The sequence below is a fragment of the Acartia tonsa genome, chromosome 7 (genome assembly GCF_053477335.1).
Source record: "Acartia tonsa isolate MP-2025a chromosome 7, ASM5347733v1, whole genome shotgun sequence".
Lineage (NCBI taxonomy): Eukaryota > Metazoa > Arthropoda > Copepoda > Calanoida > Acartiidae > Acartia > Acartia tonsa.
The window spans coordinates 40,637,966-40,657,264 of NC_137266.1; the positions used below are offsets into that span (position 1 = coordinate 40,637,966).

The window sequence follows — 19,299 nt, forward strand, 5'->3', positions numbered from 1 at the left end:
ATTAATGGATAGATTAATGGATAGATTAATGGATTGATAGAAGGCCATGTATTCATGGAAAGGTTAACATATTACAGACAACCAACTCTTTAATTGTCAGACATTTAACTCATTTTTCACTGGCAATAATTTATGGAATATTTTTCAAAAATGTTCAGTCATGATTTAGGTCGTGATTCGATCCCGTCACCTCTCCTACAACTAGTGGATGCTCTGAGGTGTTAAAAACTAGAGTCCGTGTAAAGATTATACATAATTTTAGAAGTGGAGCTACTCTATATTTAAGGAAAGTCCTACATATGTGCGTCAGTCTGTATGGCATAACGTAAAAGAACTTCAACTAACAATGTTTCGTGATTTTTACATTTTATATAAGTATAAATTTTATTTTTACCAACTTTCTTATTTTTTTGTTTTACAGTATACTGTTCTATTTTTCATCCAACCTTTTATTAATTTTCAAAGTTGTGCTTCCTATGAAAGTTATTGTCTTATTTGGCATATAAGTTGCAAGGTGTAAAAGATAATTATTTGATGATTTTGCATATTAAATGTTATTAGAATGTTTATTTTAATGTTAGGTTAATTTGGGTTCAATAGAATTAAAAGTAGTTACAAATTTGAAATCTTGTAGGTATATAAGCTACGTTATGGATAGAAAACGTACGAAAGACCAGACCATTAACCACAGCAAAATAACAAAAAATGAAATATATAAAATAAATTGAAATTATGTAGGCCTAATGTTTTCCCCATTAACCAACCTCCCCCCCCCCCCCCCAGGTTTACATACTCTAGACAAAACCCTGTACACTCCATTGCTTTAAAGGTTTCGTGATTGCTAATGTTTTTTTTTGCAACTATTATTAAACAATCCTTGGAGGGTTAAGTTTCTAGTTTGATGGATATTTTGGCCAATATGGTGGAAAATAACATCTTCTAACTATCAAATAAATCATCGGTTACCCAGTTAGGGAAAAGACAATGGCGCTTATATTATTCTCCTCCTGACAGAATTCACGCATTTGAATACAGAGGGGGTAAAAATTATAGTCCATTGTCCTATTCCTGAGGTAAAATAAACATTTATAATATCCTCAATCACACACCACGTCATACTAGAGACGAATTCTGCTGAAATGCCTTGGCCAATGAACAGGTACAGCTTATTGACAATTCCTTTTAATTACATTTCCCATTCTTATTAAACAAATCCTCTAAATCAAGGTCGCCCAAGATTTTTTTAAGGGGGGGGGGGGGGGGATAAAAAGACACAATACAATCTGTCCCGATTTTGTATTACTTTTGAGGAACACGACTCCAGTGACGTCATATTTTTCTTTCCCGAAAAAGGGATGGGGGGAAGTAAATCTCTTCAAAAGAGATGGGGAAAACCCCCTTTTCTCCCATCTTTTTTTCCCCCTTCCCTTTTTCGGGAAAGAAAAATATGACGTAACTGGAGTCGTGTTCCTCAAAAGTAATACGAAATCGGGACAGATTGTATTGTGTCGGATAAAATGATGTTTTTTTGTTTTGGGGAGTAAAATAAAAGGTTTCAAAGTACTACCCCCCCCCCCCCTTCTTTGACGTTAAGGGGTGAAGCCATAAATTGATTAAAATTTATTTCTTACCTTTGAGCACCTTCTTTCATTTTGACCTTCGTGGCCAGGCCTCAAATATTCTGTCTAAATAGATAAATACAATATAAAAAATAGATAATTAGATATGGTAGAATTACAGTTAATTTAGGTATACTTATCTACCCATGCAGTTAGCATGCCTAATTTAGGGGTATACCTATGTTTTTTATGTGGTTTTCTAGCTATTTAACTGTTAAAACTAAGAACTTCAATATATAAATAAATTAATTTAGAAATATTTACATTTTTTAAAGGGGTGAACGATAAACTCTACAAACAATAAAAAAAATAGCTACATATCTAACTTTTTCTCCAATAATTTTAATTTATTTATGTTTATAAAATTTTCGGGTATAGTCCCTTTCGTAACATCGCACCTTATGGGGCGATTCCTTGTATTTTTTACAGTAGCTTTTCTCCTATTTCTAGCACCTGCGGGGGGCTCTAACCCTGCGGAGCCAATTACCTAACCCTGTGGGGTAATCACCTAACCCAATATAACCTAACCAAACCTAAGATAACCTATAAAAAGCCATTTTAAAAATACGACGAATCGCCCCATATGGGGCGATGTTACGAAAGGGACTTTTCCCAAATTTTCTTTCATGATCTTATCCCTTAAAATCCCTGCATATTTTTGTGTATATACTTTAGTGTAGAATAAAACTTTTTTTCCATTATGGCTTTGAAACCGATTGGTATCCGCTGGATTGTAACCGGATCTCAGCCATACGGAAAAAAAACTTTTCTAGCATTACGGAAATTTTCCACGAATATCAAAATAAAAATTATGAAATCAATACCAGTTTAGTAAGCCCGGACCTGAAGCCCTTTAGGGCTAACAAAACAGGTTTAATATTATATTGTTTTCTTATTTTAATATCCGCGGAAAGCTGTCTATAATACGATGCGATAAATTACTAGTCTCAATCAATCATAGACTTGCTATACAAAACATAATTTGGATCAAGTCTAATCTAAACAGAAATTCTGTTTATTATATCTTGTTTTATACCTATATGAGCGATAACTTTTTCTTTAGCATTCTTTAACAAATATTTTAGAAACTAATTTTTTATCCAATTGCATGAAGAAAAAAAGAAAGCTTCACACAGTTCCGGGTTTGTTTTTTTGAAAATAGTCGGGTATAGTCCCTTTCGTAACATCACACCTTATGGAGCGATTCTTCGTATTTTTCACAGCAGCTTTTCTCCTATTTCTAGCTCCTGCGGGGGGCTTTAACCCTGCGGGGCTAATTACCTAAACCTGTGAGGCAATCACCTAACCCAATATAACCTAACCTAACCTAAAATAACCTATAAAAAGCCATTTTAAAAATACGACTAATCGCCCCTTATGGGGCGTTGTTACGAAAGGGACTATTCCCAAATAGACTTATGCTACCTTCCTCATACTTTAAATAAAAACGCCCCTAGATGCTAGGGGTTTAACCTATAGTTTTTAATAGCTTAAAAGGCTGAGTATTGTAGCCTTGCACCCTATACGTAATAGTTCTTTTTAAGCCTTGTTGAAACTGCTTTATCATTTGTGACCAGCCGTTAGCAGCTCTTAAAGTTACTAATGTTTTAGTCTCTATGCCCCAAATCATCTATCACAGGACCAGTACATCACTAAGAGTTCAATCTTGTCGGTTTTCCAGTTGCCGAGACCATGAGCTTCAGACATACAGACAGACATCATACTAATTGTTATTAAAGATGGGAAAAATTTTGACTAGATCTAATAATCCTAATTTTGTAATCGACGCTCTAATAGACAAGTACATAGTAAAGGAGTAAAACAAGGGAAGTTATCCTTATACTAAAGTAACAGGTTGTCTGTGTTTGTTTGTACCGAAGGATCTCGCTAACCGCTGAACCGATAAGTGTTCCCCTTAACAGGGTAGCTTCTCATAGGTCCCGGGAAGGTTCATGACTATTTTGGGGGAGGGTACCACTACCCTCCCAAGAGAAATTGCAATAAATCGAAAAAAATTGAAATATTCCTGCCACATAGTGTCGCTAGCGTATGAATGTCTCTATGTAGCGTAGTGGCGCTGCGTAGAGACATGAATTTAACAGCTGATTGCCCATAGACAAATTTTTTCTCAAATTAGATATTTAAAATAAAAAAAAACATTTAAATGCCACTAGAGGCCGCTAGTTCATAAATAGAGCAACAATAACAATATAAAACTTCAGATACAGATCCTGTTATAAAGTAATTATATAGAATATTTATAGGGGCATTTTAGAAATGTACAATTAATTAATTTCAAAAAGTCCTTTTTTAGTTTATGGATTTTTCTATTATACTTACAGAGTAGCATTGGATTTAAATCATCAAAGATTCCTAACATGAAAATTAACATTTAGATAACCATGCAAAGTTTTCAATTAATTGGATTATTCTATTAGGGCTGAATTTGCAAGCTTCATGCCAATATTTTTTAAACGTTGACTCGGGAGAGGCCATTGGGTGATAAACATAATTTCACTTTTATCAATTATTTTGCAAACTTTAAACTATTTAGTTTTATATTTATAATTAGTTCATCAAAGTTGACCTAACATTACAAAAATTAGTTTTTACAAAGTTTTTAGTATACTGACTTAAACATAGCTCAAAACCATACCAGGACTTAAGAATTATAATAAAATAGCCTAAAACCATCCAGTGAGCCAGGTAAAGTTCAATAAATTGAAACCTCTATAGATTGACCTTACAAAATACTTCAAATAACTGAATAAACTTTATTGTTTTTTTTAACTTAATTTATTGCTGTGTTATTTATAGACATATTTCAAATGCAATAATTTAATTTTTTTATGTTTTTATACCTCTAAATCTAGTTTATTTTTATTAGGGTGCAATTATAAATTATTTGAATTAACATAGAAATAATGAGGAATAGGTATTTATAGCATCGTATTATACACAGCTTTCCGCGGATATGAAAATTAACAATTAAGATTAAAAACCAGTTTTGTTAGACCCGAGATGCCGAAGGCATGTGGAAACAAAACTGGTTTTGATATTATCATTTTTTTAATATTAGTAGAAAACTGAATATAATACGATACGATACAAGATTTTTCAGTATGGTTTAGAACCGGTTCTAATTCAGCGGTTTCGAAGCCATACTGAAATATATGTTCTTTAGACAAATTTAAAGGCTGAATACGGCTGAAATACCAAACGATCAGACTCAGAGTGAAATTATCATTAGAACTGGCACAAGCTGACCGTTAAAGGTATGTATGTGTGTGTGCGGCTGTTTTGCCGTAATAATCAGCCTTTAAATTCGACCTAAAACTTGGCTCTTCCTTAGTATTTCTTGTCATATCTAATTTTAATACTAATTTGTGCAAGGCTAAGGGACATTAGAATTTGAAAATCACAAGATTTCACACATTTATTGCACCAAGACCTTTGGAAATCCTGAAACTTTTGAAAACCGCTGTTTGGTCTTACTCTAACCATAAAATAATCGTCAAGAACGTCCAAGCATATTATTTTCTTTCAGGGGGGAAGTATTAAATATGGAGGCTTTCTTAGGGGGGGGGGGGGCAGATATGTTTTTTGCTCTGGAAACACTCCCAAGTTGGTAGAAAATTTTAATTGCAAAGATTAAATCTAATATATTTCCCAAAATTACAGCAACCCCGTATTCGTTTTTTTTTGTGGGGGAGGGAAGGGTCAACACCTAATTGTCACCCTAACCCTCTCTCTTGGATGTTCTTGATACTTTGATTAATAACCTATCTTACTTTATTGTTAAAACGTTACATAATTGCCCTTCAAGACGTGTGCAATTTCGTGGGTAAAATTCTATGTTTAAATAAATCTATCTATTTGTTAGGGGTTTATATCTAGGGTTTTTTTTCTTTCTCCTCCCTAAAAATATTTATCTTTTTTTGATATTGTATAGCTCTTTACAAATTTATGTCAGTTATTTCTTTCAAAACTTTTAAAATCACCAAATAGTCTATTTCTACTAAAGTATAGTTTATAGCCTTAACAGCATCAGCATCATATTTAACTAATATTAAAAAAAATATTTATTATCAGGGTGGACAAAGGAGGATCTACCCGCGTAGTTCCACAGTCGGGGCAGACAATCACCTCCAGTTGGCGCCCAACTGGAACCCCGTTGTTGACCCCTATGGGTAGCCCGTTTACCCCCATGGGCATCCCCTTGGCTAGCCCGTTTAGCTGCATCACGGGCATTCCAGGAACCTAATCAATAACAAAGCTTCATTTGATCAGCTAAATTTTAGTTTCCGGTTTTGTACGTTTCACCCTCATCCTATCTCAATATCTACTAAATATCTACTAGCTAAAAAAGCTTAAAACTTTGAATGTATAATGTATAAATCGCTTTGTTTTCACAAATTAAGCTATTTAAAACCGGAGAGGCTGAAAATAGCTTTTGCAATAGTTGGGTTATCTGTCATACAACTTCGGAAATTAGGGGAAAAATTGGTAATCAATTGTATGTTTGTCTTTTTTAGGTATAACTATTGATGTATCTTTGTGTATACCTATTTATAATGTACCTGTCTATAATAATGTGTACATATTACAAATAAATGATGTTTACCTATCTTATAAATAGGTATACCCATCTAGATACATATTCTCTACGAACATACAGACATTTATTTCCATAGAGTAGCTTTGCTTAAAAAAATACTCAATTTGTATTGGAAAATATTTTCAATATAAAATAAAACAAGTATTGAATAATTAATATCTTCAAAATTCTTACAATTTCCAAAACATTTTAGAAGCAGAATAAAATTTAGGAAAGGAATGAAAAATGGCAATTAAATTCAAGTATAAACCTCCCCTCCTACTAAAAATGGCCTCTAAAGATAGCATTTAACAAATAATTTGGTTAAAGATTAATTTATTGAATATTATAGTTTATTTCTGAATTATCATTTTACTGTAAGAAAAAAACTCCAACTAATTATTATCTTCGGATAATGGGAAAAAACGAAGTATCGGGCTTCGTCGTATTTTCACTTTAGCTTTTCTCCTATTTTTAGCCCCTGTTGAGTCTCTAACCCTGCAGGGCCAATTATCTCACCCTGCAATCAATAACAATTATCTAACCTAACTTTACCTATATTAACCTATCAAAAGCTACTGTGAAAATACGACGAAACCCGTTACTTCGTTTTCTTTCCATGATCCTTATGTTCTTTTCTAATCTTTTCATCCCTAAAAGCTAGGGGAAATTCCATTAGCGATACTTCTATTACAAGGATATAATTTAGATTATCAAAGTTTAATTTTAAATTAAATTACTTCGATAAAGGATATAGCGGTAGAATTTCTTTGAAATGCGAGTGGGTAATCTTGCTTTACATGTATGGTATGGCAGTTCCTACGTCCATGGTTTCATTTAGACATGTTAGAATCGTTCTTTCAACTTTAAATCTTATGTGATGATTGATGACTCCTGTAACAGTTAGGTATAACTATTATTATTTGTAGGTCTATCGTGTTAATTTTTACCTTTTGTCGATAAGAAATGTACCATTCAAACTGTATTAAACTTTACTGTTCTTTCTAATATTTAAATATCCTTAGCTTATTTTTGCTGCGCTACTTATAGACATATTGGCCCTTGTTTTCCAAAGATAGATACCTGTCTTTGAATCATTTTATAAGAAAATTAAACCATTATTAAATTCTTTTGTAAAGAGTTTCATCTCAACAAAATTAAATTGCTTTAATCTATTTTTATTTTCAATGGAAAATTAAGTTTTTTCTTTCAATTTTAGATTTAAATATACCTTAAATACTTTACATTCTAATTTTAAAAGTTAAAGTAATTTTTGGGGGAGGGTATTTTTTTCTAGGGGTGATTTCTTCCCCAAAATAGTTGAAAACCTTTACTGGACCTATAATAAGCTTTACTGTAAAGGAGAACTATATTGTCCCAGGCAGCCATTAGCGAGATCTTTAAATACAAAGGCACAGACAGATATTTTGTTATTTTTAAATATAGATATGCCGGAACAATTAAGTCTACTATCCTCATAATAAAGTAACAGGATGTATTTTTGTTTGTCTGTCTGTACCGAAGGATCTCGCTAACCACCGATCCGCACAGTGGGATCTTTTGCCAAAAAACGGGACATTAAGGGTAGACAAAAGTAAACATCAATAAAAAAGCTTGTATTTGACGAAATGATGTAATTTCTTTTGCTTTAACTCAAAAATAACATAAATTTTGCTCCTGTTAACTTCTAATGTGCATTTGGTAAGTACGTCTGGCGGTTTTGGAGGAGCGAAGCTACCCTATTTTTAAAAAATCTATAAACCTTCATAACTTTAGTTAGGATAGGAATATTTTAACAAAATAAACTTCTATGGAAATATTTCTTCAATGCAAACAATGTTTGTGAACTTGAATATAGCGTCAGGTGCACCCAGTTCGAGTCCCGGCATTTTTAGGTAGGTCCAGTATAAGTAAAATAGGACACTAATAAGGCATGTTTTCTAATGTTTTTTTTACAGATATAAACAACAATAACATAATTTTCAAAACACTTTTGATTTTGTGTTAATACCTTTATTCTAAGTCTAGCTATCTTCATTTAAAGTTTGTATAAGAATATGAACATAATTGCTTTTATTATATTATCTCTCAAACGTATATTTCTCTCTCTCTCTCAGACGCATATATAATGTTTTTGCAATATTATAATTAATCCCCGATTTTGAATTTCGGCTGAACCAAAACCAGTTAGAAATACAATTTTTCAGAACACATGAAATTTAGCAAATTTAATTGCTAAAATAAAAGTATTTATAAGTCATCTTTTTTTAAGGACTCCTTGTTCCCTTAAATGTCCATTAAAACCGCGACAAAGGCAAAAATCGTTAAAAATCACACCTACGGCGGCAAATAACGGCGAAACGGTTGGCCGGAGGCAAATAATGCATAAGTAAAGAAAGTTCCGCCTCAAAAAGTTAGAAAACATTGCAGAGATGACTTTGGGCTCTAAAATGACTCCTTCCCCCTCTAACGAGGGAAAATTTCAAATTAACAAGAACGAAATTGTTCAAACCATGCAATGTAAAATGCTCAATTACTCAAAAACGGCCGGGAGGCCCCAGGTTATGAAAACTGTTTAAAACACAGTACATGTTGCATATTAATATTATTATTGCAAAACCCTGGGCATCCTGGCCGTTTTTGGGTAAAATGGAGAAAACTGATTTTTTGGGGTTAAAAATCTTAATATTTTTAGTGAAATTTTCTCACAAAATGTCAATTTACACCACCAAAAAAATATTTTTTTTAAATTTTTCTTTAATTAGACATTGGTACAGGTATCTGAAAAGTACCTCAATCAAAAATTATTTTCATAAGATGAACATAAATGTATTTTTTGTTGCTTTGAAAAAATTGTGGGAAAAAATGTGGAAAATCATCAAAACTGAAAAGAAATTTTTCACTACCTTTTTTAAAAATGGCATAAATCCGCCAAAAATGAATATTTTTTAAAAATTTCTTTTCTAGCTATCTACTTACAGCCATTATTAATTCCTAGGATAGATAAAAGTCAATTTTAAATTTTTTGGATGTCCCACTGGATCCCACTGTGATCCGATCGGGTTCTCCTTTACGAGGTAGCTTCTCATAGGTCCTGGAAGGTTTATAACAAATTTTTAAAGAGGGTACAACAACTTCTCAAGAGAAATCGCCCCTAGAAAAAAATTTCCCCCCTCCAAAAAATAAACATTTCAATATTTTTTAAAAACTAGAATTAAAAAATTGGGGGGCCGCAAAAAAATCTTTTTCTTTTTAAATCAAAGAAAAATTTGTTTTAAAATTAACCCCCCCCCCCCTCTCTCCTAGAGTGCCCTAGAGGCCGTAGCCGCTAGTATAATTATACAGTAATACCAAAGAAAATATTTCATGAAAAAGAAGAATAATATACAATAAGCAATGCTTTAAAAGTAATTTTCTTCTGACACAAATAAAACTCAAATTTTATTATTATTGCTACTGTAGTCTTATCATGGAATTAATTGTTCTTGCTGTGTTTATATTCTCACGTATGAGAAATAGAGCATCTAATATGAGATATTGAAGGCCCAGATCAATGACTGATACAATGTATTACAACATTTATATTTATCCCTATATAATCACGGACAAATGGATCAAGAAAAAATTACAAATTTTAAAGACATAGAGGGCAATGGGCTGTTTATTACACTAGTCCTTAAAGTTTTATGATAACGTTTTCTTATTCGTTGGCTTAAAAATTTTGGGGACTTTGGTCAATTTTGAAAAAAAAGTTGTTTCATTGAGTTAAGTGTTCAAGCGTTTAAACCACTCATTTTAATCTGCAGAAGCCTAAAGGATTCTTAATTTTAGTTTTAAAAAGAAAATGTGAAAAAAATTGGGGTAACTTTTTCTAGAGACGATTTCTCTTGAGAGCGTGTTGGTACCATTCCCCAAAATAGTTATAAACCTTAACATGACCTATGAGAAGCTAAATATTAAAGAAGAACCATATCATTTCATTTGTTGGCAAGATCCTTCAGTACATACAGAGAAACATCCTGTTACTTTAATATAAGGATATTATTTATACATAAGATTTTGAAAAATTTTCTGAATTACTTTTCCCGTTATCGCTGGATACAAATAGCCTTTATATATATTGTATTTGCTTATATTCTGATTGTATACATAAGCTAAGTACACACAAGTACAGTATATTATAATACAGAGATTTATTTCTGTCTTACAATAAAGTAACAGGATGCCTGTTTGTCATTCTATCTGTACCGAAGTATCTTGCTAACCGCTGAACCGAAATGGTTCTCCTTTACAAGGTAGCTTCTAATAGGTCCTGGGAAGGGTTATGACTATTTTTCTTTTTTTTTATACATAAGCTAAGTACACACAAGTACAGTATATTATAATACAGAGATTTATTTCTGTCTTATGATAAAGTAACAGGATGCCTGTTTGTCATTCTATCTGTACCGAAGGATCTTGCTAACCGCTGAACCGAAATGGTTCTCCTTTACAAGATAGCTTCTCATAGGTCCTGGAAAGGTTAATTACTATTTTTTATACATAAGCTAAGTACACACAAATACAGTATACTATAATACAGAGATTTATATCTATCTATCAAGGACTATTGAGCCCATATGTAGCACAGCAATAATATATATTGTGTTTGCTTAGCCTAAAGTGTCTAGAAAAATAGCTATAAACCATCCCAAGACTTAAATCTGAAATAAGATAGCCTAAAACCATCACAGGATCTATTTGAACTTAATACTTATTGAGATCTTAAGCTTTCGAACAATAAACCTTTACTACTTTATAAAATTGTATTTGCATTGTATTTCGTAGGAATCGTTATTAAAGATTTATTCAAATATACTGATGATATTAAATTTTAAAGAGAGAATTACCTTAGATTGTCGTCGAGATACGTCTCCATTCTGTTTGAATAAGAGAGATTTTCTTTATTATGTACCCTTTGTCCTAGCCCCTAGCCTCTAAGGGGGGCACTTTGCTTTAGGGGGGGGCAAAAACCTGCTAATAAACAACACAAATTTTTCTTATAATTTTGACGATATCTAAATGGACATACATAAATGAAAAATATTTTAGCATTATAGATATTATGGTTTTAAAATTATTAAATATATCAAATGTTAGTTTTTAACATGAGATAAAATTTTATTATTTAATGAAGCGTGATCTGTTACTGTTTGTCTGTAGATCTGTCAAGTAAGATCTCATGAACGTCTGATCTAATACTTTTTAATGTGCAGCTTTTTGACTATTTTTCGGGATGGCACGTCCTAAACCAGTTTTAAAAATCCCCCTCGTCGACCCCTAACCCTTCTTTAAGTTTGTAAAGTTACTTGATTTTCCGCCTTGCTTTGGACATAATTTCCCTTTTTATATTATACAAAAATAGAAAAATATAAATTTAGATATATCTAGCTATCAAGAAATCTACAAAAGCTAAAAAAAGAAAATTCTCGAATGCCTTTTCAAGATCATATGCTTTTGCAGAGAGCTGACCAAGCGAAATCTAAAACAAAACAAGGATGACAATATTATTTTCAAACGAAGAAATAAAAAAATATCTCTAAGTGAAGTTTATTTTTTATCAAACTTTTAGCAATACATGCTTCTCACAGACAGGTAAAATCAATTTTCCCATTAACGGCGACGGATTTTTGGCGATTATTGCACGAGTTCATAGGGTGGGAGGGAGTTATTGTATTAAGGTGACTCTTAATTACTTTTATTTTGGCAATCCAATTTACTAAATATCACGGTTTTTGTCCAGATGAATTTCAATCGGACACGGTTTTTATATTTTTTGGGACATTAATGTTACCGTCGCCGATAATGGGTTTAAATAAAAAACTTAATTACGTAGAACTGTCAATGTCCTATTTGACTTCAATGCTCTATAACCACGGGATATTGGATTAAATAACATCCAACAGACAACAAACATTTTTATTGCAAGTCCTCTGTCTTAATTAAGTTTTAACTGTTCAAAGTAATAAGTTAAACCTGTTTTTTGGGCTAATGCATCTCCCCAATCTTAGAAAGTGTCAAGTACATTTATAGGTACTATTTTTAACGTCTTAATTATGACGCTGTGTGGTTTAGATTCGAACCCGACACTTCCTCGACAGCAAGCAGGCACACACCAATTTACACTTATCCCGCATGTACATGACAACAAACCCTTCTTATAAAGTTGCTACGCTATCTATAAATAGTAATCTGAAATAGACCAATACAAATCTTTAACTTCTTCTGACAATCGAACTTAAACAAAAAATATCATTTAAAAATTGCCATTTAAGAATAATGAATTATTAATGAATTGTCCACGTAAAATAAAATTTACTAACCTTTGAGTTTGAACGTTGGCCATTGACAGCTTTCTGGCCATTTGGAATACTTCCTCTGTTTAAGTTTAATCTTGAAAATCTCTTTATTTAAATTCGTATATAAAGTACATTAAAAACTAATGTAAAATACTGCCCCTAGCCGAATATTTAATGAGTATGGGAGGCCGGAGGGGGAGTTCGGACTACCACCTTAAATTTTAGGTTTAAAGAAGAAAAATTCAGAGAAAAATTTTTCTTGGGATATTAAAGACACCCTTCCTACATAATAGATTTTCAGAATCCTTTCCGAGATTTATTATTAGCTTCCCTGTAGAGAAAAGTTATATCAATCAGCGGTTTGCAAGATCTTTTGGTACAGAAAAACAGACATCCTGTATTAAAACTTGCATAAATTACCAGAAAAGAACATTTATCAAAAAATATCATAGAGTCGAAACAAACTATGTAAATTGTCGTTTTAGAAAAATAATATGTAAAGAATTATAGAGTAGCTGCGCTACTTTAGAAAATAAATATACATTTGTGTACATAAATGTCAATATAATATGGAGTTATATTGTCAATAATATTTATAGATTTATATGACTACTAGCGGCTGCGCTTCTAAGGAGCTCAGTATTCAAAGGAGTAAGGAAAGTAGAAATATAGCGTAAAACCGAAACTAAATATCAAATTAAATACCATAAAACCATCCAAGCACTTAAAAGAACCTTTTTAGAATGGAGAACTTAATCGGTTAAGTAGTTATTGAGATCTTCAGACAAAAAAATCTAACTACTTTCCGTACATGAGATTTTACCGGGCAGACTTTAAGTAAGTTTAGTCTAGCGAAGTAACCCTTACATAATTAGCGTTTTTTTGCGTCTTAACTAGAAAACAGAACTTTAGAACTTCGTGTACTGCCTTTATTATATTAACTCTAACAAGAATGAAAATATCGAAAACTGCGTTGTTTAACAATCAAACTTAAAGAATACTTTGAAAATAAAACAACTATAAAAATCAAGTTACTTAAAGACATTTATGATTATTAAATCTATCATTGAAAAAAAGAAAGGCTTAGAAAGTATGGGGGATCGAACAAACTGGACAAAAAAGGACAATTAAAACCCCCAATAGAACGAAAACTCCAGATCTGAAAAGTTCGTACAGACACTCAGACAACATGCTACTTACTACATTCTATTAATTTATAGATACAGACTTACCATAATTATTTAGTAGCTATGCTAACCAATTGTAAGTACTATACTATGTCTATAAAAAGTTTTCATCTTCAAAGACACCAGACGCGCAATGAGTATTATAAATTAAAAATAGTCATGAGACTATAAGCAAAGATACAGCTATTGGAGGATAAATACCCCCCCCCCCCACCACCAACTTTTTTTAGGGGATATAAAATGACACATAAAAATCCCGAATATTCATTTTATTACCTAAAGCTTTTGATAACGTTTTCTTATTAGTTGGATCCCTTTAGATCCTTGCAAATAATACAGGACATGATAAACAAAGCTCTACAATCAAAGGGTGTAACTTCATGTTTTTTTTACATGTTAAAGTAATAAAGGTAAAAATGGGAATTGAGCAAAGCAAATGGTTTATGTCGACTATATATATGGCATCTAAATGGCTCGATGCCTAAATATTATAGTTATGATATTATACTCATGATTTTGTGACCATAATCCTATGTTATTATAATAGCAGCACAATTGTTTTTCTAGTAATTTAAGTGGCTTCATTAAGAGATGGACGAGACATTAGACTTTGGTCCCCAAAGTTTTGTAAAGCATAATTTGTTTGTACCAGTCTCCAAACTTTTGAGATTTCCAACAATAACCTTATTCTACGAAACATTGAAATTTTATCATAAATTGGGATGTACATCAATTTAACTGCCATTGTCTTATCCCTTAAAATCCCTGAGTTTCACAAGTAATGGACGTAATCGTTCTTGTTTTGTATTTGTGAATGTGCAGCATATATGAAAATTGTTAATGTAAACATAAATCTCACAAACCAGGGAGGATCAGACAAAAAGTTTCCTCAAAAATCCCGCAGAAAAGAAACATAAACAAATAATAAGATTTTCCATAGTCTTTATTCTATGAGCTATGTAATAATATATAAACCAACATAAAATTTTTTTGACATTACCTACGAAGAAAATTTAGCCAATTGTTAGCCTTAAACAAAGAATAATTTAACAATTTTGAACAAATATTTTACATAAACATCTTTATTTAGCAAACTTTATTTTAAACTCTTGGCTAGGACCTTAGACGTGGGGAGGGGGATCAGACCAGCTGTTTTTTCGAGATAGTATGAAACATATGAATCTTAATATAAAAGTAACAGGATGCGTGTCTGCCTTCAGTAGATTTAGATCGCTATACCGAAATAGTTCTACTTTATAGTTGAGTCCTGTAAGGGTTTATTATTATTTTTTGGCAGGGTACCCCCACTTTCCCCAAAAGATATCGGTACCTAGAAAGAAATCCACTCTCAAAACAAAATATTTTACTTTTTAAAAGCGAAGCTTTTCTATAATTAGGGTCATTCCGTCCGTATGTCTGTCCGTCCATCTATCCGTAACAAATAGCTTTTTTTGTTAATTTAGGCATGCTAAAATTGTCCTATCAATTTCAAACTATGCATGGTGATTCCTGTAGTAGTTATGTACCAGAATGCCCTACGTCCATTTTAAACATGTTGATTTTTTTACTTTTTAACAACAAATTTGTATGTGATCTAATTATCTGATTGATCTGATTTTTGGTATACTGATTCCTGGGACAACAAAGTACAATATCATAAGCAAAGCAACCCTAAAATCAACTTCTAAAAATGTAAGTATGTCCATAAATATTATTCTGTATCAAGCAGTTTTTCAACAAATTTACTTATAATTTTGCTTCGACTCTTATACATTTATATTCTGATTATTCAGTTCTTTCACTATACAAGTGTTAATGTCCGTTTATCCTACTGTTTCAGTGCTTCGTTTTTATGGATGTTGACATCTTTGTTCTTAAAAAATTAAATTTAAAGTGAAGGGTCGACTTAACCCCCTTTCTTTTACACAAAGTGTCAATAAAAACCGCTTGTAAGATAAATATCGGCTGAGCCTCCTTGCTCCCTGGGTAGAATTACAATTCTCATCCGAGTTCTATTTATGCAAAGAAAACATTTAATAATGTTTTTGTGAGAATACAATTTTCATATAAACATATCACATATAGAGGGACGATAAGCTAGAGTAGAAGAACCTATCTCAGTTTAGGTGTTAGTGAGATCTTTTGGTACAGACAGACAGAGAACTCTAATTTTTTTCTTGTAAGGTTGATAAAATTTGTACAAATTTTCTATTTTTTTAGTACCTTTCTTGACTTTTTCAGGATTTTCAATTTTCTATTGGAACCTTTTAATTCTAAAACCTTTATTGCATAAAAATGCAATTTATTTCCAGGTTTTTTATTTCAAGATTTCCTTTGATCCACAAGATCAGCTTGTTTTTGTGTGCAGGGCTCACATAGGTCATAGTCACATAGGAAACAATTATACCTAGATACATAGATATATTCATAGATACATACATATATAGATAGATAAATAAAGAGATTATCTAGTTTCGGAGTACACGGCTCACATATGTCATATTCACATAGGAAACAATTATACCTAGATACATAGATATATTCATAGATACATACATAAATAGATTATCTAGTTTCTGAGTACACGGCTCACATAGGTCATAGTCACATAGGAAACAATTATACCTAGATACATAGATATATTAATAGATACATACATACATAGATAGATACATAAATAGATTATCTAGTTTCTGAGTGCAGGGCTCACATATGTCATAGTCACATATGAAACAATTATACCTAGATACATAGATATATTCATAGATACATACATAGATAGATACATAGATTATGTAGTTTCTGAGTGCAGGGCTCACATAGGTCATAGTCACATAAGAAACAATTATACCTAGATACATAGATATATTAATAGATACATACATACATAGATAGATACATAAATAGATTATCTAGTTTCTGAGTGCAGGGCTCACATAGGTCATAGTCACATAGGAAACAATTATACCTAGATACATAGATATATTCATAGATACATGCATACATAGATAGATACATAAATAGATTATCTAGTTTCTGAGTGCACGGCTCACATAGGTCATAGTTACATAGGAAACAATTATACCTAGATACATAGATATATTCATAGATACATACATAAATAGATTATCTAGTTTCTGAATGCACGGCTCACATAGGTCATAGTTACATAAGAAACAATTATACCTAGATACATAGATATATTCATAGATAGATACATAAATAGATTATCTAGTTTCTGAGTGCACGGCTCACATAGGTCCTAGTCACATAGGAAACAATTGTACCTAGATACATAGATATATTCATAGATACATGCATACATAGATAGATACATAAATAGATTATCTAGTTTCTGAGTGCACGGCTCACATAGGTCATAGTCACATAGGAAACAATTATACCTAGATACATAGATATATTCATAGATACATGCATACATAGATAGATACATAAATAGATTATCTAGTTTCTGAGTGCACGGCTCACATAGGTCATAGTTACATAGGAAACAATTATACCTAGATACATAGATATATTCATAGATACATACATAAATAGATTATCTAGTTTCTGAGTGCACGGCTCACATAGGTCCTAGTCACATAGGAAACAATTGTACCTAGATACATAGATATATTCATAGATACATGCATACATAGATAGATACATAAATAGATTATCTAGTTTCTGAGTGCACGGCTCACATAGGTCATAGTTACATAGGAAACAATTATACCTAGATACATAGATTTATTCATAGATAAATGCATACATACATAGATAGATACATAAATAGATTATCTAGTTTCTGAGTGCACGGCTCACATAGGTCATAGTCACATAGGAAACAATTATACCTAGATTCATAGATACATACATAAATAGATTATCTAGTTTCTGTTTACACGGCTCACATATGTCACAGTCACATAGGAAACAATTATACCTAGATACATAGATATATTCATAGATACATACATACATAGATTAGAGAAAGTGATAGAGAGATAGAAGGGCAATTAATTAGATAGCAAGAACAACACAGTACAAACTGTATTAGATTGATAGGATAGATAAAAAGATAGATAGATAGCTACACATATACATAGATAGATAGATAGATAGATAGATAGATAGATAGATAGATAGATAGATAGATAGATAGACAGATATATATATATAGATAGATAGATAGATAGATAGATAGATAGAATGAGAGAGAGAGAGAGAGATAGAGAGATAAAAAGGTAGTTAATTAGATAGCAAGAACAATACAGTACACACAGTATTAGATAGAAAGGTTAGATAGATAGATAGACAAAGAAATGAAGATATATAATTATATTTCCCCCAACACAAATTAAACACACATGTTTCACAAAACAGAAACATAAAATAAATTATTTCGAATTTGGGTAAAACTTTTTATACAAAGTTCTTGTATAGTAGAACAGCTACTTTATAGTTATGGAAAAAGTAAGTATGTCAGTACGTCCTTCTGTCTGTTTGTTCATAAAAGATGTACAGGTGATTATAATGGAGGGAGGGGACATTCGACTGTATAAACCAGCTGGTCCATAAAGTTTTTAAAGCAAGTTTTCTTATTGGTTGGCTTTGAAAACATTGATAAATCTTTTTCTTTCTTGATTGGGTTGTACATAATAGCAGTATCCAAACTTTTCATCTTTAGAAGGGGTAATTTTGTATATCGTAATGAGGAGTGTACTATAATTTATTGTCCATTGTCTTGTCCTTTAAGATTTATAGGTTTCTCTTTAACCCTCAAAATGGCCTTTATTATTACTTGTTATTACTGCGCTACTTGAAAGACATGTTCATCCTTGGTTTCTGTAAAATATCTCTAACTTCTATGGAAAACTAAACTTTGTTTGGTTTTCATTTTTGTCTCAATGCATCCTGATTAGAAACATAAATAAAAAAATTATTTTAAACATTTAGTTTTTTTTATGGAGACTAAAAGATACATTTTCCTCAAATCATACCTAAGTATTAAAAAAATTATAAAAAATCTAAAAGAATCTTTAAAATCAAGCTTAACTATATTAACCCTTTACAGTCGGGCCCCTTGCCGCACCTTAATCAGTCGGAGGGGGGGGGGGGGCGTTCAACGCCCCCCCTTATTATCTCAGTTCCTATTAGAGCTAGAGGGCTAAATTTTTTTGTGTAAGTCCCCTGTTTGATATTGAATTTCCGACCTTTTATAAGTCTAAGTAAATTTTCGCTTCCTTTACCCTTTTATTTAACAACCTTTGTTTTTAGGTCTTTTTTTACTTAAAAATTTCAAACGGCTGTAATTTTCTTATTTTTGAAGCTAGAAGAAAATTTTTTTTCCAGAAAATGTTTTTTTTATGTAAATTTTACATTAGAAATATCAAAATATAAATTTCAGCGGCCGCAGTTGTACTTGGCAGCTGCCAGCCGCCGCAGTCGGCGGTCGGCGGGAAAACGGCGGCGGATCTTCATGAAATTTTAATATGTTATGTAGACATGTAAGAAAAGCTTAAGTTTAAAATTTGAAGTCTCTAAGTCAAAAA

At 31.8% G+C, this 19,299-nt stretch overlaps 1 protein-coding gene across 1 annotated transcript in view; it reads right to left on the bottom strand.

Annotated features, from left to right (window-relative positions):
- LOC145324319 (uncharacterized) overlaps positions 1-19,299 on the bottom strand; it is a 71,737-nt gene that overhangs the window by 31,570 nt on the left and 20,868 nt on the right. The window contains exons 8-12 of the mRNA XM_080166937.1: positions 16,074-16,148; positions 12,579-12,633; positions 11,693-11,737; positions 11,106-11,135; positions 1,632-1,685 (exon numbers count right to left, since the gene is read on the bottom strand). Of these exons, the coding sequence (XP_080023063.1) occupies positions 1,632-1,685; positions 11,106-11,135; positions 11,693-11,737; positions 12,579-12,633; positions 16,074-16,148 (259 nt within the window). The remainder of the gene's footprint in view (positions 1-1,631; positions 1,686-11,105; positions 11,136-11,692; positions 11,738-12,578; positions 12,634-16,073; positions 16,149-19,299) is intronic.